Genomic DNA, 25,625 nt, shown 5'->3' with positions numbered 1-25,625 from the left:
TGGCAAAATAGCAGGGTACAAAGTCAATATTCAGAAATTCAAAGGCATTTCTGTGTACCAACAATAAAATATCAGAGATAGAAACTAAAAAAAAAAAAAAAAAAATTCCATTTACTATAGCAACAAGAAAAATAAAGTACCTAGGAATAAATTTAACCAAAGAGATAAAAGACCTGTACTTGGAAAACTGCATAACACTGAAGAAAGAAATTAAGGAAGATACAAATAAATGGAAGCATATACCATGTTCATGGATGGGAAGAATCAATATCATTATAATGTCCATACTACCCAAAGCAATTTATAGATTCAATGCAATCCCCATTAAAATACCAATGACATATTTCACAGACCTAGAACAAATACTTCAAAAATTTATATGGAACCAAAAAAGACCCCGAATAGCCACAGCAATCTTGAGACAGAAGAGTGCAGTAGGAGGAATCACAATACCTGACATCAAACTATACTACAAAGCCACTGTAATCAAAACAGCCTGGTACTGGCATAAGGACAGACATATAGATCAATGGAACAGAACAGAGAGCCCAGAAATAAACCCTGGTCTTATATGCTCAACTAATATTTGACAAAGGGGGAAGAAACATAAAATGGAGTGAGAAGAGCCTCTTCAACAAATGGTGCTTGGAGAACTGGACAGAGACATGCAAAAAAAGAAAAAAAGAAAAAAAGAAACTAGACCCACACACCAGAATAAACTCAAGATGGATCAAAGACTTAAATGTAAGAGACACCACAGAAGTCCTAGAGGAAAACATGGGCAGGAAAATTTCAGATATCCCACATATCAATATTTTCACTGATACATCTCCTAAGACAAGGGAAATAAAGGAAAAAATAAACAAATGGGACTACATCAAACTAAAGAGTTTCTGCTCAGCAAAAGAAAACATCAGCAAGATGAAAAGGGGACCAACCATATGGGAAAACATATTTGCCAATGATACATCAGATAAGGGATTGATCTCCAAAATATATAAAGAACTTTTCAATACCAAGAAGACAGACCGCCCCATTAAAAAATGGGCGAAGGACCTGAACAAACACTTCTCCAAGGAGGATATACAGAGGGTCCATAGACATATGAAAGAATGCTCAATATCACTAGCCATCAGAGAGATGCAAATAAAAACCACAATGAGTTACCACTTTCCACAATAAGGTATCACTTTACGCCAGTCAGAATAGCCATCATCAACAAATCAACAAACAACAAGTGCTGGCAAGGATGTGGAGAAACGGGAACCCTAATGCACTGTTGGTGGGAATGCAGACTGGTGCAGCCACTATGGAAAATAGTATGCTATTTCCTCAAAAAACTAAAAATGGAACTGCCTTTTGAACTAGCGATTCCACTGCTAGGATTATACCCGAAGAATCCTGAGACACCAATTTACAAGAACCTATGCACCCCTATGTTCATAGCAGCGCTGTTTACAATAGCTAAGTGGAAATAGCCTAAGTGCCCACCTGTAGATGCGTGGATCAAAAAACTGTGGTACATTTACACAATGGAATACTATGCAGCAGAAAGAAGGAAAGAACTCCTGCCATTTGTGACAACATGGACGGAACTGGAGAGAATTATGCTTAGCAAAATAAGCCAGGCAACGAAAGAAAAATACCATATGATATCACCTAATACAGGAGACTAATGAACAACACAAACAAATTAACAAAATTGAACAAGGAAGAGTAACAGTTATCAGGGAGGGGAGAAGGGGGGTAACTAGGGGAAGGGTTTAGAAAAGGAACGTGTATAAATAACCCATGGACATGGACAACGGGGTGGGGATTGACTGTGGGAGAAGGGGTGGGCTGGGTGGCGGGGGAGCAATGGGGGTAAAAGTGGGACCACTATAACAGAAAAACAATAAAAATAAAATTTAAAAAAAATAGAGACTTTGAGAAAATGGTGGTTGTTCCTGATACAGTATGAGCGGTCTTTCATTTCTTTTCCTTTGGGCCACACCCCCTTTTGTAAAATTTCTTACTTGTATTTGAACATAAATGATTACTGGTTTTTAAGGTTGATATTTTGAAACAAAAAAATTTATTTGAGGCTATTACTCAAGCTTCATTTGATAACAATTAGACTGTTTAAACCAGTAGCTCTAGGCATTTTATATTTTTCCAAAATAGGAGAAGACTGTGGAGTATCAAAATGTGGAAGATTTATTTTAAATAGAGAAAACCTTACCTAAGAGCAACAACTCCCTTTCGTTTTTTCTTTTTTTCTTTTTTAGTTCATTTTTGCCTTTTGCAAGCCCTGTCCATTATATTTGTGCATCTAGGTTAACACACCTTTTTATTTTATTTTATTTTTTTTACAGAGAGGGGAAGGGAAGAGGAAAGAGAGGGAGAGAAACATCAATGTGTGGTGGCCTCTCACTTGCCCCCAGCTGGGGACCTGGCCCACAACCCAGGCATGTGCCCCGACTGGGAATCAAACTTGCAGGCTGGTGTTCAGTCCACTGAGCAACGCCAGCCAGAGCAACAACTCCCTTTCTTGTTTTGGGGTCCAGGATTATAGATTTACATTTACCATAGATGTTATAGAAAGAAAAAAAAATTAAAATCACTAGTGTAAGAAAGACCAATGGAAATGATGTTTTTAAAGCTCTCTTGTACTCTTGAAAGGATTATAGTCTTGTCTTATTCCATGGTGCTTAGTAACTGAGTTATTTTGTTTGAGGGCCTCATCTACATGAAAGGGTGTCTGTGGAAGTGGAGGTGGATTAGTTGAAGTTCCCTGAGGGGTAGAGCTAAGATCAGTGGGTAAAACCTATGGAGAAAGTATACGTATTGGGTTGGGCAAAAAGTTCCTTACGTTCTTTCCATAAAATAAAATACCCATTTTTTATTTTCACCAATAACTTTATTGCTTTGGATATTTTGAGTGTGTCAGCTATCTCCCCCTCTAGTGAGTAGAGGCCAGGTGTGCTACTAATCATCTTCCAATGCATAAGACTCAGCAAAGAGTTATTTAGTCAAAATGTTATTAGCACCAAGAGACTTTGCAAACCACTTTTGACATGTTCGATTAGTCACAGCACCTTCTCCATACACTGCACAAATCAGTTTTTGCATTTCAGTTGAGTTTTTACTTTTCTTGAAATGATAAAGCATTTTTATACATAAAAAATGTTGTATATTTTCTTCCATCTTCAATATTAAATAGGCTGCACAAAAATTCACCAGTTTTGATGTTTTTTTTTTTTTTTTTTAATGCAAGCTGACATGACAGCTGTCACAATACAGTCTAACAAAATTGTTTCAAATGAAGTTAAAGACAACTAAGCACCACTGGAGACACTGTACAGAGAAAATGTAACAAACTTTTTGGCCAACCCAGTACCTCAATGGAAAGAAATGCATGTTAGGCATCAGAACTGTTTGCCTAAAGATGGAAGCAAAAGGTTGACTTCAGAAGGTGGCAGGACTTCATCAGTGGAGAGATGTTCAGGAGAGGTTTATAGGACAGCTATTTGGGGAAAGTGTTTTAGAGGGGAAGACCCTTAAAATTCCCTGCAGTTTTCAAAGTATAAAAATGCCAGTCCAGTTTTTTTATTGTTTTTTGTTTTTAATCTATGAATGTAAGTAGAAAAAAGTAAAAGAAAAGAAAGGAAACCTGTTAAACAAAAGATTTTTTAAATTTATTTTTAGAGAGGGGCAGGGAGGGAGAAACTTCAATGTGAAACAGAAACATAGATCAGTTGCCTCTCGCACACGCCCCAACTGGGGACTGAACCCACAACCCAGGCACATGCCCTGACCAGGAATCAAACCTGCAATCTTTTGCTTTGCAGGATGACGCCCAACAAACTGAGCCACACCAGTCAGGGCATAACCAACATTTCTTGAGTATTTATTGTGGACTGGTGATAAAAATGCTTTACGTGCATCATCTCATCGAATCCTTTAAAAAACTCTATAAGGAAGTACTTTTGTAATCCACTGTTTTCATTGGAGATAGTAACTCAGAAGTTAAATAAAATTGCCCAAGGATACGCAGTAAATGGCATTGCTGAGAATTGAACGCAGGTATTTCTGATTTTACATCTTAGGTTTTTAACCACCGCACTGTACTACCTCACTGGCTCCTATTAATGTAGTAAGGATCCTGGAGGTACCGAGATTAGAACTTGACCTTGTTAAAGAGAGAGTGACAGTTGATATTCTTAATAATAAAAGCTTAATGGAACCAAGGTTGGTGATTCAGAGGAAATTAATGAGATTTTGTCAATTTTATTTTTAACTTAACTTGTCAGAAAATACTGTGTCCAGTGACAAACTGTAGAAATGTTTTTGACAAATTAACTTGACTACAGGTGCCAGATCAGGGAAATGTTAATTTAATAACCTTTAAGCGTTCCAGATTTATTGAGGGTTAAGATAGCACTACAAAGCCAAGTCCCTAGCTCTGAATGGATGTCATGAAATTTTATACAAAATCTATTCATAAGTCCAGTGCTACAATTTTGAATGTAAAAAAGTGAGATTTTTCTCCAAGCCCATAAAGGTAGTATTTATTGGAAGCAAAATGATATAGTCTGGTGTTTGGACTCTTTTCCCTCCCCATGTAGATCCCCTTTATTTCTCATAGTCTAATAAACCTGGCTTAGACCAGATTAGGCCAGGTTTTCTTTGAAATCACTCTAATCAAATGAAATTTCTTATTCATCATCAGAGTAGTCTAGATACTATATTATTAAAGACTAGGTCATTGGAGAATACACACCATTGGTCCTTGTTGAGGGAGTTGGGGAGGAAAGGTACTGCAGAGTGGACCTGCAGCCATTTCTTTAAGAGAGTTTTAACTTTTGAAGGCTACAAAGAACCCTTTTGTCAATTTGCATCATTATGTTGTCTGGATACACTGATTTATTTATTTCTGCATTAAAATTACATATAATGATCTGCTTGTGCAGTTGTGACTAATGAAATCATGTTGCCTGCTTTTTGTCTCTAATTGCAGAAGCCAAGCTGTCTGTCCTTTCTCTGTGTCTTCCCCTTGACAAAGAAATTGAACACTTAGCAACAGTTTTGGGATCTGATCCTCAAATTTATTACTGACAAACCTTGACGTTAAGTAGCCCTGATAACTGGACCTTCTGTTCTTAAGACTTAATTTAGCTAACTCACTTGATGTGGATGAATACCATTTGTTGTTCTTCCTGCTTCTCCTATTTTGGAAACTATCAGGTGCATAACTTTGAATTTAACTTTATGATAAGCAGCAAGATGCATAATATTTTAATTAATGGGATCAGATAGGGAAAAAAATCTAGTATAGATGTAATATTTTATTTCATCATGTTAAAATTCTTCAGATTTCGCCCTGGCTGGTGTGGCTCAGTTGGTTGGAGTGTTGTCTTGTAACTGAAAAGTTGCGGGTTTGATTCCTGGTCGCGGCACATACCTGAGTTGCAGTTTTGATTCCCAGTCCAGGCGTGTCTGGAAGACAGCCAATCGGTGTTTCTCTTTTGCATCAATGTTTCTCACATCAGTGTCTCTCTCTCTCTCTCTCTCTCTCTCAAAGCAATGGAAAAAAAAAAAGTCCTCGGGTAAAGATAAGAAAACTGCATATGTTAATTCTGTATGTGTTCACATTTTAGATATTAGAAGTTATTTAAATTTTTAGAGTTTTTACATTTTTTGAGCTAATTATTAATTGGATGATTTATGGTTCATAATACTGATATTTCATGATTGGTGTCATGACACTTGTCAAAAGAGTGAACTGTTACAGTATATATCATGAACCACAGAGCATTCATACTCTTTGACTCGATAATCTACTAGGAATATGTGCACCAACATTTATGTAAGGATGTTTATGAGAATATTATTCGTAATAGTGAAATACTAGAACCAGTAAATATTTAACAACCAGGGAATAGGTTGATAGTATCAATACATGCTATAATTAAATGCAGGTGTTTAAAATCATATGTTAAAAGAATACTGTTTATTCATCCTATTGATATGTACATTTTTTAATCAGTGACTATGTTCCATTTTATATACATCTCAATTGCTTTCCCCAGTAAGGAAATGGAGGTTCTGAGAAGTATAGTTAGTTTCCCAACATCTAAGGTGTAGCAGCTAAAGAAGTGTCAGAGCCTGGATTCAAACCTGAATCTGGCTGACCCCCACTCTGTGCTCTTAACTATTGCTTGATATACTTTAGCAATGATATTTGGGGACCAGATTGTGAAGGGTGTTAACTGCCATGCTAAGGGGTTGGAATGCTGACTCTGGAAGAATCCATCATATATTTCTGAGAGCTGGTGACTGGTATGGTCAGTGATTTGAGAAAAATCATATTGATAGCACTAAGGCATTTGAACAGAGGAGAGATTTTTAGAAACAGAGGTAGTAGGGAGACTCCTGCAGTGTCTCAGAGGTGATGAAGCTGGGACCGGGGCCGTGGCAGTGAAGAGAAAAATTTAAGGGACATTTTAGAGGCATTTGGATGTAGACGAGACAAGAAGAGGAGTTAACTTTCCTAGACTGAGTGCCAGAGTAGGTGGTGAAAGCCTTCCCTGGGATGTAACACTGCATGAGAGGTGAGCTGATGAAGAAGAAAACAGGTCTCGGATGTGTTGAGTTTGCGATTTGGCTGCATTTGCAGATCTCGTCACATGGAGAGGCCCTGTGGTAGGGACTCTAGAGTCCAGCTGGTCTTCAGGAGTTGCGTTTCTGTTGACTGATTTTGTACAGGGAGTGTATTTTTTTTTTTTTTTTCTCTGTCTCTACAACCTGAATTTGGGACATTCCCTGATTAGGGGCTACTCCTGGAAAGTGTTGCTCAAATCCAAATTTGTGGGTTTATTACGTTCTATTTTTCTCTGATAAAAATTACCTAACCTGCTATAGGAACATGTCTTGAGTTACATTTTCAACTTATTTTTTTCAACAGCCAGTCATAGCACCTGGCACATAGTGCGTTCTTAGTAAATCTTACTGGAAGCCTTAACATCGACTACATTTCAAAACTCATTTTTTCTTTCTCTTACCTAACACTTTTAAGCCCTCTGGTAGGTTTTTTTTTTTACCTCCTTTTTTGTTCATAATTAAAATATTTACTATTTTGTTTAATATAAAAATAATACATTCTTATTATAGAAACTGCAGAAAAATATAAAGCAGAACATTAAAATCACTCAATCCTCTGTCTCAGAAGAAGTCTTCACTTTCTGTGTGTTGGTATAGTAGGTATTTAAATATAGGAAGCATCTTTTCTTTGGGTCAATGTGTCTGTTGGGTGGAAAGGCAAGTTTTTTTTCACTCTGGGAGGGAGTCCTTGGCCAACCTCCTTTAGTCTGTGTGAGCTTCTGAGCTCTTGAAGTTTTTTATTACATTATACAATGTAGACCCTCAGTAGATAGTGAATTTGATGGGAGTCTGACTTGGGTCTCACTTGGTTTTGTCTGCAGAACCCCACACGGTGTTTCAGTGGGTGTCGAATGCATGAGTGACTGAGAAAGATGGTCCCAAACCAGTTGTCCCAATCTCTGTGTTGACCCCTTGGGCTCAGATTGTGCCTCCAATTCCCTAATTCCATGTTGCGGGACATAAGTTGCCATGCAGTGAAACTGTATAATATGATCTTTGTTTATTGCTAGTTGCTTTTTAATAGGAAGATGTTGGGTCTTTGCAATACTGCTTGCCTTGATGTGTGGTGAATATTTTTAATCCTTTGGTCACCTTATTCTTTTTTTAATAAGTTAATTACTTTCTATTATGTTGATGAATTGTTTTATGTTTTAGATGAGTCCCTAAATATTGCAACAGAGGGACTATTAGATAGAGCTAACTGCCACCACCTTGAGTTTTTCAGAAGAGGCTCCTTATTAAAAAATACATAGTTTCGGTATTTGTGCAGAGCACTTGTTCCTGTCATCAGCGCTTTATTCATTTTATAAGTACCTACCGTATTTATTCTCATAGTTTTCCCCACACTTGCTACTTCACCATGAAATAAAGAGGATAAAGGGGTTTGTAGGAGCATCACTTTTTAACAATGGTGTCCCTAGTCAACGTAAAACAGCGAAGTTCTCTGGCGTCTCAGTCTCTTAACACGCCCTCTTGGCCAGCCCCTCCGAGCTGGCTGCCTTCTGTGTGAGGCTCTGTGGGCAGCAGGTTGGATCTGTTGTGAGAAGAGGGAGGGGATGACTTCCAAGCCCTTGGAAGTGAGAATTGATTTCATTTAGAATAACTTTAGGAAAAGAAGGCATTGATGTTGAAAGTAGGGGCTTTGGAGTCAGACAGACACAGGTTGGAAGTCTGTCTTTTCCACCTTGGTTATGGGTCGGTGACTGTAACCATATAAGTCTTAGTTTTCTTATATATAATGTGAGGGTAATGATAGACCCCTGCCTCTTATTGTGAGAGTTAAATGAGATAAGTTAGGCAAACATTTAGCATAATTTATTTCACAGTTAGCTGTAAATGCCAGTTCTTGTTATTCTTGTTTTAATAACTATTATTATTAGGGCTCCTATAGCATCCATCTTTGGTCTCATGGGACCATAATAGGTTTGAGTAGCAGAAATGGGTCTGATTTTAAAACTTAGGCCCTTTCTACAGTACTGCTCTGCATTTCTAAAACACTTTGCAGTTTGTGAAGCACATTCACATTTGTCATGTCATTGAATCTTCCTGTTTTAAGACACTGTGATTCCTGTATTCCCTCAGCTCTAGTTCTTCAGGAGGAGGAGGAGTAAACAGAAATAAGAAGGAAGAGCAATGACAATTAACTGGGCTGGGTCTGAAAAGGAGGTTGGAGAGAGTGATAAGAGGGCCACAAACCCAATCCAGTAAGCCTTCCCTTGTTTCAATTTTAACCCTTTGACTGCCTGACAAGGTCAAACACTTGGCTGTTTAGAGATGTTATAACTGCTGATGGAAACTATGCTTTCATGCGATCTCAAGGAAAGCTTTCCAGGGACCCACACATATGGGAGATTGTGGCGTGGTATGATTTATTCTGCCCCCAGGCTTCCAGTGTCCCATCTTTGTCTGTCCTGCCATGGAAGATGTCCAGCCTGGTCTTTATCAAGAGCAAAACAAAGGCCAGTGTCCAAAGATTCTGTGCCACTGGTCTGGCATCAGCAGTTTCAGCCCCGGTCCAGGTAGCTTCGTGCTGTTGCCGGCTGCAATCCATTGCTGTGCTGCTGTACCCAGGCTCCCGCTTGGAGCCTGCATTTGGGGTCTGCATGGGTTGGGAAGGACCAGGTGCTTTTGCAAAATAACAGACCAACTCCCTAAGCTTTCATGGGCTTACACTGGGTCCAGCCTTTTAAACAAACCATTCTTTCCCCAGGTTAGACTGACAGGATTCTGTGGCCGCCATCTTGGCCCCTATTGCGCATCTGCCTACCTCCCCTCTTTATCGTTCTATCCCCTCTCCCGGTGATCTGTGGGGGACGGACCAGTGTTCCCTGGGGAGTGTGCGAAGCTATGACTTCCTAGGGAAGCAAGCGGGCTTCTCCCTAGTTTATCATGTTTAATGTCTGATTCCCTTTGTCCTCTTCCTTTATTAATAAGTAGCTAAGTCCCTACGCTGACACCCTCATGGAACTCAGAGGCTAGTAGGGAAGGCATTCACTAAAGGTGTATATAAATAAACACATAATACAAAATTATTAAGGGCTATGAAGAAAATAAACAAGTTAAATGTGAGTATAACTGTGGACAGGACTTCTTTTTATAGGATTATCAAGGTTCCTGTGAGGAGGTGTCATATCATCTGAGCCTTGAAGAATAATAATAACAAAAATAATAATCCTCACAAGAGCCCTCTTATAGATAGGTTCTATCATTATCATCATTTTACATATGAGGAAATGGAAGAACAGTGAGATTAAGTAACCTGTCCAAGTCCACACATTAGAAGATACAAAAATCATGAGAAAGAGCCTTCTAGACATAGCAAATAGCACTTGCTATGGTCTTGAAAGTGGGAGAAGCAGGCAGGGTACATACTCACATATTCAGGGTACTTGTAGAAGGACATTGTAGCTGAAGCATGAGGAGCAGGTGATGGAGTGGCAGGAGATAATGTTGGGAGAGGTAGTCAGATTACAAGTGGAGAGATTGACCTTTAACAAGACAGTGACACTCCAGTGAAAGGTCGGGGGAGAAGGAGAGAAGGTAGTTAAATCCAGGTAAGTCTGTAATTTAATAATGGGAGGATAACAGAGTTCTTTTATAAAAGTTCTCGTTTTCTTAATGAAAAACAATATTTCTTACCTGTTGGCAGTTACACTAGTGAAGGACAAGAACTGAAGGGCCAGGGGTATCATGGGAAGTTGGAGAGAGAAGACAAAGTGTGCAGTAGAGGGCTTGGGTAGGGTGCAGGTTGCATCAGGAAATGTAATTGGCTTGCGATACAGTGTTGAGTGTGTGTTTGAGGTTTATCGTCATGAATTTAAAGTAAAATCAACCTGTATAGTTACATGATTTTTCTCCAGTGATGTTTAGTTGGGGAATGCAGAGTGTTGGGTTCATCCAAGATTGGTGTTCTGCCAGTTGAGTCCAATGGACAGAGAGTGTTCAAGCTGTATTTGCAAAGGAGTGATTGTAATAATGGGTCATGTAATCTGGAGGGTGGTGTTGGGAGATAAGGGGGACTCGTCGTCGGCAGCCGTCCGTCTCGAGAGACGATGGCGTAGCTTCCTGAGAGTCTATCTGCACCGCCGAGAATGGCTGTGCAGTCCGATTCGGGAGTGACAATCCCTGCCGCACTTGGTACAGGTGAAGGCAGATGGCTGTTGTTGCTGCTGCTGACGCTGCTTCCGCCTCGATCTTTTCTGGACCGCCTCCTCGTTGCGCGCAGCCTCCGCGCGTGACGTACCTTGCCTGACCGCGAGCCTCCAGGCTAGGCGGTCGTCTGCTTGAACTTCCCATGTGTTGAGATTGATGGAGCATTGTGTCATGTCCTTTTTGCAGATGTCTTTGAACCGCAGATAAGGGGGACTGATAGATAATTAAAAGGTAGGGGGTCGGTAGACTGTAGGTTGAAGAATCTGAGGGACAGATGAGGTGAAAGTGTATTCAGTGAATGGATAGTCTAATTTGAGATTTTAGAGTTGGTGCAGATATCTGGCATACCCACTGTGACTGAGGTGGAGTGGATGAAAAGGTATTGGGGATGACACCGTCTGTGTATTGAGACCCTTGGGTATTGGACAGATGCTTCCTTTAGATGAAGTTGCCAAGACTGATGACAAGAGTTGGGATGGGAAAGAAGCCTGTGAGGCAAGAACTCCATCAAGCCTTCAGAGAGTGAGGGCAATGACTGGAAGGCTGATGGATAACAGAAACCAAGGAGGAGGCGAGACGCTGTGTAGTTGGGCGGCTCAGGTCTCAAAGGAACAGAGGTTCTCACACGAAAGGAGAAGTAATAGTTTGGAAGTCATGGGGACAAGAATACCTGCCTACTCCACCTCCTGGCCTTGAGGATTTAAAGTGAAAAATAAAAAAGCAAAATAGTCTTCCGGACAGCAGAGGAAGCAAAATCCTTAATGACCACCAGGTTTCAACTAAGGCAGAGGTGGAGGAAATGTTTTTGAAAAAGAAGTGATGATTTATGGAAGTTTGCTGATTAGTGCTGGAGTCCCAGAGGGGATTGGAAGGTTTGGGAGGGAGGAGGGGTAGCTGTGTGGGAGGGACTGGCAGTGCGGTATGATGGTTACCGCAAAAGTGGAAGACCAGGGACCCTTGAACTTCAATGCAGATGACGAAAGTAAACAGATGTACTGCATAATGGAATTAGACCCCATAGTCTCTGAGAAGGCAAGCCCGTTGTCCCAGTGCTACAGGCCTAAGTGCGTCTTCGGAGTGGGACAGCTTCCCGCGCAGCTTCTTCCGAGGTCTTGAGGAGTGAGATGGCAGTTTTCAGGGAGGGCAGCTGATGCCAAGGTCTTGCGGTGACTCTTCCAAAGTCACACCAAGTAAGTAGCAAAGCGCGTCTCCTGCCACGAAAGCATCGGGCCTGCTCACCACTCTACTTTGTTTGCTTTAATTGCAGCGCTCATTTACCTTACTGCTGGCAGAACCGGGTCCATCAGACCATTAGAAAATGAAAACTAATGAAAAAAAACCCTTAAAACTAGACAGTGTTCCCTCTTTGGGACCTTTCCAGGCTCATAAGCAGGTCTGTGCAGAAAGGATGAGAAATGGCTATGCTGCATACAGGCCCTGGAGAGCAGTCACGGGGGCCCAGCAGGGTCTGCATGGCCGGGACTGTGTGCTTTATTTACTCTCATGCGTGTGCTCTGTCCACAGGGTCATGTAGGCACAACAGCCACCAAGAAGATTGATGTCTACCTCCCCCTACACTCGAGCCAGGACAGACTGCTGCCAATGACTGTGGTGACAATGGCCAGCGCCAGGGTGCAGGACCTGATCGGGCTCATCTGTTGGCAGTACACAAGCGAAGGACGGGAGCCGAAGCTCAAGTAATCCTCTTTTTGGCTGCTCTCATTTCTGGCTGTCCCCTGGCCGCCTGGGCTGCAGTCCGGGCCCAGCCAGTCTTTCTAGGCACTGGCCTGGGAACCAAACCGCCACACCAATCCAGGTCAGGTTGCTCACCAGACCTTGGGCCTGTGTATCTCAGGCTTAGCCCAGAGACTCTGCTTATAAATAAACTGATTAGTTTGTGAATCCAGACACAAGGAAATGCATTTTAGCAGTTTCCAAACCCTTTCATGGGGCTTGCTGATAAAAATGGCATGCGAGTTAGTGGGAGGGAACTAATGTTTATTGAGTACCTACCCTGAGTTGGGCACCATGCTGGGCATTTTGTACCTGATTTCTCGTTGAATTCTCCTAGCTCCCTGTGAGGGGAGCTTTATGCTCCTCATTCTGCACAGGAGAATTGTTACTTGCTGCAGTTACGCCAGTGGGAGATGGCAGAGCCAGGATTTGATTCCTGGTCTGTTCGATACCAAGGCTTTTGCATTATTTCCTTTAATCTCAATTAGTTTTCTTTGTTACTAGTCAGTGGCTTGATTTTTCTCTCAATCACTACACTCTATTCCTCATTAAACAATTATTTTAAAAATGTAGTGCTTGAAAGTAGAATCTCTGTGTTTGTACATCATAACTTGAACTAGAAAGTGCTTTTCTCCATCGGCTCTCCCTACTTAAATTTCATATCTGCCAGGCATCCTCCTCTAATTCTAGGTGTTCCTCCCAGCCATAGCGCTTGGGCATCAGTAATATGTAGCGGGTGCCTTCGTTTTGCAAATGCGTTCTCATGCAGACTTTCTCCTCTCACCTTTTCCAGGTTAGAACGGTCCAGCCTGCTGTCAGTTGTTCGGTTTTCTTTTTTTCCTTTGGGTATGTCATATTTGCACTTAAAATTATTCTTTCAAGTTCTTATTGACATTACCCTTCACTTTGACTGAATAGATTGTGGATATAAAGTTAATCTTTATTGCTCCCATGGCAATTGAAAGCCCTTTTAACCAAGATACCACCTAGGCTCAGAAAAGGGTTGAGTCAGCAGCTCTGCTCCAGGCTGAACTATGGTTGTCCCTTTTTAGCATGAAGTAGAAAGAAGAAAACAGGAAAGGTGGTCACAGTGCTAGTGACTTTATATACGTTGTCTGAGTTAATTTTTAAAGCATTGCTTAGTGTAGGAACTGGAGCTAAGAGAGGCAGAGGAACTTACCCAGGGTTACACTGCTAGTAACAGAGACAGGAGTGCACTGGGACATACATTTTACAGATGAGGAAACTAAAGCTTTGGCAGGCTAAGTAACTTTCCTAAGTCACACAGGAAATGGTAGAATTGGTATTTAAACCCAGGAACGTCTGATTCTAGAGCCCTAGCTCTTTGCTCTTACATTATCCTTTGTACTATAGGTGATAGGAAAGTATTTTTTGAATCCATGCTTAGTGCAGGCATTGTGCTAAATCTGGAAATACAGACATGAAAAAGGCAGTTCATGCCATCGAGGAGCTTATTGTCTAAGGTAAATAGGCAATAATAATATTGTATAATTCATTAGCAAATAAAATCAAGTTCTAGGAGAAGATCTGACCCTGTTTTTGGTGATGAGAGTTGAGTCATAGAAAAAAGTATGGGATAAACTAGACTGGGCACAGTGGAAGAGGGAATGAGTTGAAAGATAGTGCTAATGAATTCCACCTATGATGTAACACAGAGATAAGGAGATACAGAGAATGAAAAATGAGTAAGTTAAGAGACATGGAGGGAAGATTGAAAGCCTCGCATTTGTGAAGCAGTGAATAGAAGGAATAGCAGAAAAATAATATTTGAAGAGATAATGCCAGAGACTCTTCAAGAATTGAATGCAGATATGGACGAGTCTTCATATTGAAAGTACCTACAAATCAAATGAGAGAAGAATATCCTTTTTAACCAGTTGGGCTGGAGCAATTGGTCCTGCATAAGCCAAAAAAATCTACACCCTAAACCTCATACCACATGTGAAATTAATTCGAAATTACTTGTGACGTACATGTAAAGTGTAAAACTATAAAACTCTTAGTAGAAAACAGGGGGAAATCTTTGGGACAGAGGGTTAGAAGAAGAGTTTTTACGTACATGACACTAAAAGGATGATCCAAAATGGGGGAAAAAAAGAAGATAAATTGGACTACATCAAAATTAAAAACTTTGGTTCTGCAAAAGAACCTTACTTCCTTCCCAGCCCCAGAGCTGTCAGGCGGCCACTGTTGTGCTTTCCCCGTTTGCCATGGGCCAGTCTTCATCTCCAGCTGGCCGAGGGGACGCAGGGTGTGGGAGGGATTGGGCTGGTGGCAGTGCATGAAACAGTAGAATTTAAGGCAAAAATGTCAATAGGGATATTTTGGTAAACTATGTAGTGAAAGGGAATAGCTCACCAAGATAATATAATAATTCTGACTGTGTATGTATCTAACCACATAGTCTCAAGATATTTCAAGAAGGTTATAAAGAGGCATTGACGGTCCTGGTTGGTGTGGCTCAGTTGGTTGCAGTGTTGTAACACCAAGGTTGCAGGTTCAATTCCCGGTTGGGACACATGCCTAGATTGTGGGTTCAGTCCCCTGTCTGGGTGTGTACGATCCCTGATATTGGCTCACACAACCCCAGCTCATCAGTGTTTCTCTCTTGTCTCATCCAATCCCAGTTCATCAGTGTTTCTCTATCTGCCTTCCTCTCTCTAAAAAGCAATGGGGAAAATAATGTCTTTGGGTAAGGATAAAAAAAAAAAAAATTATTTTTAAAGAGGCATTGACTGATCCACAGTCAAAAAGGAAAATTTTAATACATTTCTATCAGAAACTGGTAAATAAAGCAGAGGAAGAATTAGTAAGAAAAAAGGAAGAATCATCCAATTTAATTAGCAATTCTGAATCCCCCAAATAGAGACTATCTCATATTAGTTTGTAAGTCTCTGAAATTGAATATATCTTAGTAAGGTTTTTATCCCTGAAGTATATCTAGTGTGTTATCATTTTCAAACAATTGCTCTATAACTATATTTTGAATCAGAGAATTACATTGAATTTAAATATACCATCTTTTGAAATTTTTTACAATTCTTACATGACAGTGGGTTTCTGAGATCTCCATTGGTATAAGACAATCTATAAAGTAAATCCTGGGATCTCTTCCTATCAGACAGTGTAGTGGAAGGTATTTTCTTTCTAGCTTCTTTGTACTTGAGTGTTGAAATAAGTCCTTATTTGATCTTTTCCAGTGGGTTGGCCCTTTGGAAGAGCTCTTCATTTATAGGAGGCCAAATTGCTAGATGCATGGGAAGCCATTCTTCTAATTTCATTCTGGTTGTCAAGAAAATCATTCATTTAAGAATATTGTTCTTGCCCTGGTTGGTGTGGCTCAGTGGACTGAGCACCGGCCTGCGAACCAAAGGGTCACCAGTTCAATTCTCAGTCAGGGCACATGCCTGGGTTGTGGGCCAGGTTCCCAGTTGGGGGCGTGTGAGAGGTAACCACACATTGATGTTTCTCTCCCTCTCTCCTTCCGTTCCCTTCTCTCTAAAAGTAAATGAATAAAAACCAAACATTTAAAAATAATAAATACATAAAATTTTTTAAAAAGGAATATTCTTCTTTTGTCTCTGTGCCTTGAAAACTATTTATGATAGTAAGAATGGAGAGTTTAGCTGGAATTCTTGACTTCCTTTGTTAACTCTTAATCAGAATTGGAATGTAGTATTTAAACTGATTTCCTGCTTATTTTGATGCAGTGATTTTAGGAGAAACTAAAATTCATTTGGAAGAAACTAACTGAAGTCATTTCAATGTCTAGGTGGATTTTTTAAATTTAGACTGTATTGTATAGATTTATGTTTATTGCATTTTGATCAGAAAATATAGCCTATAAAATTTCTCCTTAGAGATTTATTTATATTTTGCAGATTACCATACAATAGATTTTTATAAGTATTTCATGGATTCTGGAAAAAATTGAGTATGTTACAGAATTCAATATATACTTATTAAATCAATATATTTCATTACTACTATGTTCTTATATGTTTTGACTATTTCATCTATGGGTAATTAAGAGAAATGGATTAAAGTTTCCATTTTCTTGTATTTCTGTCAAATTCTCCTGAAATTTCAACAGTTTCCTCTTTATATATCTCATTGCACAAAAAGATTCATGCATTTCATATCTTTATTATGGGCTGTACTTTCTCAACATCAAACAGCCCTATTTGTTTTATTTTTGTCTTGTGTTCTGCCTTTCTCCCCCCACACCCCACCCCTTTTCATCTTTGCTCTGATCTAGTCTCTTGTATCCCTTTTCAGCCTTTTACCTTTGTCTTTTTGGTTTAGATATGATGAATAATTTTGTGAGGTTTTTCTTTTTTGACGCAGTCTAAGTCAACTTCTTTTCATAGGGAAGTTTATCTTATTAACATTTATTGTCCAATGATACGTTGGTTTCATGTCAGTCAACTTGTTTTAAGTTTGTTTTTTACATATCTTTTTCTTTTTTATTTCAATTTATTTTTATTGTGAGACTGGTTACCTATAAGATTTTAAAACATTTTTAATTGACTTTATTTTTTAGAATACTTTTAGGTTTACAGAAAAGAAAATTTCATGGGAAATATAGAGTTCTGAAATATCTCCTTCCTGCCTCTCATTTTTACTTCTTATTAACATTTTGTGTTAGTGTAGTGCATTTGTTACAATCAGTGCACCAGTATTGATACATTATTAACTAAAGTCATTTACATTAGAGTAAGCTCTTTATATTGTACAGTTCTAAAGATTATATCAGATAAAATGGTTTCACTGCCCTAATCATGAACAGTGCCTCACCTCTCATCTCTGGCAACCACTCATCTTTTGACTGTTTCTGTAGTTTTTCATTTTCCAGCTAGTTAGTATCATACTATTTATGGCCTTTTCAGACTGGCGTCTTTCAGTTAGCAATGTGCATATAATGTTCCTTTATGTCTTTTCATGGCTTCATAGCTCATTTCTTTATATTGCTGAATAATATTCCATTGTATGGATGTACCACAGTTTGTTTTTTCATTCACCTTTTGAGGGACATCTTAATTGATTCCAATTTGTGGGATTTATCAATAAAGCTGCTGTAAACTTTCATGTGCAGGTGTTTGTGCGAACATAAGTTTTCCACTCATTTTGCCAATACCTAGGAGGGCAGTTGCTGGGTTGTATGGTAAGACTGTGTTTAGCTCTCTGAGAAACTACCAAGCTGTCTTCCAAAATATATAGTTATACCATTTGGCATTTCTATCAACAATACATGATAATTCTTGCTCCACATTCTCACCAGCATTTAGTTGTGTAACTGTTTTGGTTTTTAGCTGTTCTGGCAGGTGGACAGTGGTATCTTACTGTTGTTTCAATTTGCAGTTCCCTAATGAGATGATGATGTTGAATGTCTTTTCATATGCTTGACATCTCGCATTGATTTGATATTTACAGCACATCTCCACGCCAGATAGCCACATTTCAAGTGCTCAGTAGCCACGTGCTGGAAAGTGCAGCTCTAGAGAATCTAAAGACATGGTAAAACCATGCAATGGAGTTCCATACGGATCCAATTCCTTAAAATGTAGCCTCAATTGTCTGGATCCCTTGGGAAACTTGGTGGATTTTGTAGATAGTTGAGGGTTTACCTGATTCAGTATAAAACTTCCTTAATATTAACAGTTTTTCGTAGAAGCCCTCTAAAATGTGTTAACATTTTCCTCTGCCTTCTTAATCAGTATATAACATAATGGTTAAGAGTGTGGGATCCAAAGCCATAGTCAGGGTTTGAATTCTGATGTTTGTACCTATCAGGGTGATTTTTGGATGAATCGCTTCAGCCCCATGTATTCCAGTCTTCTTGTATAGAGTGAAAATAGAAACTTCCTAATAGAGTAGTTATGAAAATAAAATAAGAGAATACTTAGCAAATGCTCAGTAAATGTTCATGTCTGTTTTTGCTAAATACTGTAACTATGACCAGCTATCACTGCAAACAAAACTGGTAGTAATTCACCAACAGTAGCATAATTTAGCCCTTTCCTGATGACTCAGATAACTGCGCTTTGCCACGTAAGTATGCAGGAGTGTTTGACCTTACGTTATATTTCCTGACAAGTTGGCAATTTGAGTTCTTTATACTCCTCGACCCCCCACCCCCATTTTTGTGCTGTCTGCCTACCCACCTCTCTCTACTCTTCTCCCGTTTCTAGGTTTCTGTTTCTAATCTATATTCCTTTGGGTCATCATTGAGAACCATTACCTAAATAATACAGCCTAACAGGCCCTTCCCATTCTGACCCCCAGCTATGCTCCTGTGCATCCTAACACATCACCTTCTTTAACTAGCAGCTTTATGACGCTGATACCAGGTCTGCGTTTGCTGTCTCCTTAGTCAGAAACGCCTTTCTCACTCTTTTTTTTTTTGATATCCTGCTTAATCTCGAAGACTTGACTCCTCGGTCATTTCTTAATTCAGCAGATGTTTATGGAGCTCTGGGTCCTGGGTATTGAGGATAAATGGAGAACAAGAGAAATATGATTGTCCCACTGAAAAAAACTTACAGGTTCATGGGGAAGAAGACATGATCAAATGTATTGCACTTTGTTCCTGGCTCATTTCACTTATCATTGTATACAATAAGTATTCATTGCATGTTTGCTGTATACAGGCACTTTGCTGAACATACACTGGTGAACGGAACCAGACGTGGACGCTCTTATCATGAATTCCCCAGTTTAGTAAGGGAAAATGGCAGAAAGTTCAAATAATTAAACTAAATAATGTTTTCTTAAAAAGTGAGCTAAGCACTCTGAAGGAAAGGAATGCTGTTTATGAGATTCTAGCCTGGGGGGGGAATTGGGAGAAATTCCCCGAGGAAGGGATACCAGAGGCATTTGGAGGGGAAAGTCTTGGCAGATCAAACCGCATGGCAGAGATGCTGTGGCAGGAAGAAGCGTGTGGTCGGGGAATCAAAGAAGACCAGTGTAGCTGGAACACCAAGAAGGGAAGAGAAAATGGATTGGAATGAGATGAGAGGTGGACGGGGCCCACCATGGAGATTGAGAGAAATGGACAGATTCTGGAAATGTTTAAGAGGTAAAAATTCACATGACTGAGGAATGAATTAGATGTGGGAAATGTGGAAGAGGAGAGGCATCAAAGGTTTCCGACTTGCACAACTTTATACGTTGTGCCCATCGCTGAGATAGGGAGCATTAGAAGACTGTGTTTTGTTTTTTGATGTGTAAAGGGGTGTAGGAGGGGCAGCCTGAGTTTGGTCTTCTGCTTATTAATCTGAGATGGCTTTGCTGTATCTAAGAGAAGTTTACAAATAGTCATTTATATTTGCATGTTTGGAGTTTAGAGAGGAGGGATGTGAGCTAGAAATGTGAACTTAGGGGTCATCCACATAGCATTAATAGAAGCCTCCAGCGTGGATGAATGAGATAAAGGCCCAAGACTGGACATTGAAGAACTGTGTGGATGGTGGTGCTGTAATGGGGTACCCTAGAGAAAAAATAGGTTCAGAACAGGGTGAATAAAGAGTTCAATTTTGGATATAATGAAAGCTGAGATTATTTGAGAGATGGATCCAAGTGAAGGAGTCTTATGAGCAATTGGATAGAGAAGAATTTGAGCCTGAACCATATCCATATTGGCTTTTACTCCTTAGTCCATAACACAGTGCTCATATTAATACATAGCAAGTGCTCAACAAGCAATTGTGGAATGAGTAAGAGAACATGCGAACATTCAAAGATCTGGACTGAAATTTCTCCACCCTTGCCATTCCCGGAATGTCTTTCTCCAGGTTCCTGCTAAGACGAACTTCTGACTGTATACAAACCTCTATTCATTAAAAATCACTGAGTTATATGTTCACAACGACATGTTTATTCAAGTGATAGATGAAGGTTTGGAGGGAGTGTTGCAGACACTTCGTTCATTGAGCTGGACAGAAAGATTGCCTATGATCAGCATTTCCCAAATGCCAGAGTCAGCATACTACTGGGTAATGAATTGGTAGATCAGACATACTAGAGTGCCTGTTATCTGCCATGCTGCATTGCAAGTACTTTAAGTGTGTTATTTTATTCCTTATAACAGCTTTGTAAGTCATAGATAGTAACACTAAAGAAACTGAGGCTCAGGAAGTTAAGTAACTGGTCAAGAGAATATATTTAGCAAGTGTCAGAGTCAGGATTTGAACCCAGGTCTGACTCAATTTCCCTTTCTCTTAGCTAGCATGCTATACAAAGAAATGAGTCTCTTCACATGGTGATAGCACCAGGGATGTTACCATTTGAGCTTTCTCTTCCCTCTCACTCCCTTCGTCCCTCCATTTTTTCTTTTTAAAATCACACATTCAGCAAGCATTTACATGTTGTCTATACCATCCCAGGCACTATGCTAGGCACTGGGGGTACAAACAGTCATAGAGCAAAGTTTATGGCCTCAAGATTCAGGCAAGTGCATGATTATAGACACCAAATAACACAGTTTCACTTTCATGGTCATTGAGTCTTGCTATAATAGTGGAAAACCAGAATGCTGTGAGGACGGAGAGAAGAGCATTTCTAATTCTGCCTGAAGATGGAGGCCTGGGTTGGTTAGAGACGGGAGGGTTCCCACTAGAATGGATGCCAGAGCTAAACCTCAGAGGATAACCACATAGACTGGGAAGAGGAGGTGTCGGCCTCAGAGGCCTGTACAGTGATGGGAGGAGACCCAGGCAGGGCACTGCAGGCAGTTGCTGTGACTGGGATGGGAGGGATTAGGTTGGAAAGCAGGCAGAGTATAATGGCAGGCTTTATGGAAACCAGTACTTTTAAAGGCTCTTTTGCTTTTAGTCTAAAGGAAAGGGAAGGTTTAAAGCTGGGGGGTGATGGTATCACAGTTGTGTTTTTGAAGGATCCCTCTGGTAGTGGGATTGAGGGTGAATGTTTATAAGGTACATTTGTAATAAACTTCATGAGTTTCTGAAACTTAGAATTCTGCCAGCCTAATTTGTCTGATGAATCTCTCTAGTTCAGAGCTAAGAAAAGGGGACTTTTCAGAAATGCCAGAAATTATGGAATTGGCTATAATAGTTAAAACAGCTATTATAAATATGATCTGTATGTTCAAGGTGATAGAGGGAAACATGAATGTAAAAAGGAAAGAAGTAGAAGATTTAAAAAAAAACCCAAAGGGAACTTCTAGAGATGAAAAATAGAGTATCTGAAATGAAACAACTAAATGAGATTAACAGCAGATTAGACACTGCAAAAGAAAAAATCAATGAACTTGAAGACATAGCCATAGAAACTATCAAAAAAGGGGCTCAGAACAATATGAAGGTCTTTTTTCCACTTCGAAATTAGTGGGTATTTTCTCCCTGGAATTCCTTTTTACCAGAAAATTTGGACTTAACTGTTCCTGTGTGAGGTTGATGTGCCTTGACAAACATTTTTTAAATCAGTTTTTACTTTCCATTAATGGGGGTTTTGTTTAGATAAAAGGAAATCGGAAATCTCCACAGTCTTAAAAATCTTTTCTCTGACTTCAAAGAGATGAACTTCTGAGCTGCAACCCCTGGGAGCTTGCTTTCTCTTGCTAATGCCTGACACACTCTTAATATTGATTCCATCAGGATAAACAGCAAAACCTAAGTAATGAGAGTTCTGGACATTTCAGAATTATGCACTCATTTATTTTTCATTAAAAAAAAACAAGTATCCAGCTGCCTGGACACCATTCTTAAGTGTGTTTTGCATTTTCAGAAATGAGTGAATTTTTATGAGTTGTGAATTGAACATGTCAGATCATGTTTGATAGAAATTTGGGATGCTTCCTGGAATGCTTCTGAATTTTCATAGAGGAAGTACCATTTATATGTGGACTACAGGCTTCTGTTTCTTCATAAAAGCCATATTGGTCTTTGAATATAAAGTGAATATTGGTCAATAATTCAATGAAATAAATTTTTCTAATGAAAAATTTTAGACTTATTTGATAAAATATGAGTAAGTGAAATTCAGTAGATCGTATTTATTAAAGCTTTGGTGCTATATATCTTCATCCCCCAAACGGTCTCTTTTTCACAACAAGCTCCATTTTGCATCCATTCATTGTTCAAACTTCCAATTCTTTCACGAACTTCACGGTCTGTGAGGGTCTGCTCCTTGCACATCCACCCAACTCTGAAATTAAGCCTGTGGACCCTGTTGCCCTGTACTTGTTCCTTGGGCTCTTGGTTATTCCTCCCTCTTTGGTAGTGACTCACAAACAGGACTTTCAGGTTTTCTGTCTAGTTAATTCTGCTTCTCTGTAATCAGAAGCTTAGGAGTAGTGGATGAAATCTCGGCAAAATGAGAATATTTCATGCCAAGCACTGTGCAGTGAATTAAGTCATTTAATTCTTACAAGACCCGTATGTAGTAGGTATGGTTATTTTAATTACAGACCCTGGTAGAGCAGACATTTAGGAATTAGGAAGTGGGCGAGGCAGGCCATGCTCAGAGCCTTTAGGATGGGTGATTCTTTCTGTGCAGTGAGGTTAGAGGTTTCCCACTCTTTGAACTGTGCCATATTTCTATTCTCTATAATCATGTATCAAAAAAAGTTAAATATTTTATAAAGAGAAATGAAAATTATATTACTCATCATGGACTATCTGAAAAGTAAAGAAATTTAGAAAGGGAAAAAGTGCTCAGTGCTTAAATGTAAATATAACCTTTGTAAACTTTTTGGTACCTTTCCTACTAGTCTTTTTATATGTATATAATGGAATGTTTTTACACAGTTGTAATAATTTTAGTGTTTTTTCCTCCATAAAAAAGTGAGATGCCAGTACTCATTCTTACCTTATACTGGGCCTTCTTCTCCCCTTGCCTTGAATTTCAATCTCTGACACATGTAAAAAAGAAACACTTATTACTTCTCCTTTTCTTGTTAAAACACATATTTTTAATAATACCCTTTATGCTTTTTTTATAGGTAGTGATTCAGTCTACACGTGCATATATTCATTCATCCAGCAAATATTTGTTAAGTACCTTCTAAATGCCAGCCATTTACTCTTCAGTAAGGATGTAGAGGCAATAGAAGAATACTACTCTTTAGAATATAGATGCATAAATAAGAAAAGGAGCAATGTGATAGAGTTATAGGCAGAAATATTAACCAAGTTCTGTGAGACCATACAGGAGAATCACTTTTGAAAATGATTGTCCTAGAAAAATCAAGGAAAGCTTTTTATAGATACGAAATAGAGCTCAGAGAGATTTGGTCACACAGCTGGTTAATAGTTGTGTTAGCATTAAAACCAGATCTGACTGCAAAACCCTGTCTTCATTCCACTGAACTATGTCATAAGGAGGTGCTCTTGTTTTCGCTGTTTTGTAAGTTCCAGATGTCTGTATTTGGGGAATTCCTGAATCAGGGACCACAGCTGCCCCTTCTTCTCTCCCTACTTCAAAATGCCACCAACTTCTGATTTGATCAAAGGGTAATGAAACAGAAGCAAGGTTACCTGAGGGTCTCTAGAGCAGGCTTTGTCCCCATTTAAACTGGGTGATCCTGGGCGTGTTATTCCTCTTTTCTAGCATGTATTTCCCATCTGTAAAAGCAAGGAGGTTGAAATAAATCTCTTCTAAGTTTCTAATTTTTTATAAGTAGTATGTTGTGGTTTCCTCCTTTTCAAAGTATGTGACATTTCCATAAGAACACACCATGGTTTTGGCAGAGATAGGTGGGCGTCAAAAATGAGTTTGAATGGGTTTGAATCTCAGCTCCGCCACTTACATGCTGCTTAATCTTGAGCAAGCCACTTAACGTCATTGAGCCTCAGTTTTCTAATTTGTGAAATAGACACAACAGTAAGTGACTAAGCTGATCTGAAGATGCATTGAGCTAATGTGTCTAAACCACTTGGCACAGTGTCTGGCACATAGCACGCAGTAAATGTAGCTACTGATGCTCATGGTTACTGTGCTAGTGCTAATCTGGAATCCTGAAGCAGTTTAGGAAGTCAGAATGCCACAGTAGATTCTTTTATTAATCCTTCCGTTATAAACGCACCAATATGTCCGTGCACAGAATATGGAATTTTAGTTATTTTCTTCTTAGGCATTCAATGAAGAGGTGTTAGGGTTTAGAGCGCTGTTTGCTGCTAGACCTTATGATAACCCAGAAAAGACTTCCGTTAGTTTTCTCTGATGGAGACTGAATCATTCATTCTTCCCCTTCCTGTGTTCTCCGTGCTCAGCGGAGGACAGGCACTTTGCAAATGTTTCTTGAAAGAATAAGTGATTTCACACTTTGTACTCAAGAACTCGGGAGAATAAGAACACTTGCCGGCGAGTCTTTGGGCTCTCAGATCTTAGCTTGTGACATTTGTTGAGTTTGTTTTGAGGGGATTTGGGGACATCCCATGACAATCAGTGCAGAATTCTTCTGATACCCCTTTTCTGGCTTTCTGCTTTGATCAGTAGGCTTGTTATTTGCCCTTGAAACCTCTGTGGTGCGGGGGAATCGCAGGCATTCCTCAGGATGATTCACACAGCAGTAAATATTCCAGGCTGCCCATCGCTTGCTTCATCAGTGTCTGCCCAGTTCATAAAACCCCGGGGGCTCAGTGGCCCCAAGGCTGGAACACAGTGGACATGTGAGCTCCAGTCACAGAGGTGTGCATGGGGAACATGTCACTCAGTCTCATTGTTGCTTTCTTCCTCTAATATGCAACCACAATTTGTCTTTAAGGACTGACTGACATAACTACCAAAGTTATTTTCCATCTGACTTTATTATAGTTACCATACCATTTATTTTTTTACCCCTGTTAAATGCTCAGCACGAGATATATATATATATATATTATCTCATCTAATCCTGACAACCACACTTGAGTTAGGTGATTATACCCTTTTTATAGAAGTGGAAACTGAAACTCAAGGAGGTGAAACTTACTCTCTGAAAACACATCGTCCATGAGTAATGGAGCTTAGTGTTGAACTCAAGTCTTCCTGGACACAAAGTTCTTCGGTACTGTGCCATGACATTTTCTTCATCTAAATGGCTTTCTTCTGCTTCTGCAGTGTTTTGTGTCTAAGTT

At 39.5% G+C, this 25,625-nt stretch overlaps 1 protein-coding gene across 4 annotated transcripts in view; it reads left to right on the top strand.

Moving 5' to 3' along the window:
* Positions 1 to 25,625, top strand: part of MAPKAP1 (MAPK associated protein 1) — a 231,243-nt gene that overhangs the window by 88,410 nt on the left and 117,208 nt on the right. For all 4 annotated transcript variants that reach the window (XM_090274729.1, XM_090274727.1, XM_090274730.1 and 1 more), the window contains one exon: positions 12,319 to 12,491. In XM_090274729.1, coding sequence (XP_090130855.1) covers positions 12,397 to 12,491 — 95 coding nt within the window. In that variant the 5' untranslated portion in view covers positions 12,319 to 12,396. The remainder of the gene's footprint in view (positions 1 to 12,318; positions 12,492 to 25,625) is intronic.

This window comes from Furipterus horrens, unplaced genomic scaffold (genome assembly GCF_987537825.1).
Source record: "Furipterus horrens unplaced genomic scaffold, mFurHor1.1.pri manual_scaffold_4, whole genome shotgun sequence".
Taxonomy (NCBI): Eukaryota; Metazoa; Chordata; class Mammalia; order Chiroptera; family Furipteridae; genus Furipterus; species Furipterus horrens.
The sequence above is the reverse complement of the archived record's forward strand: the minus strand, read 5'-3'. Positions and strand labels throughout refer to the sequence as shown.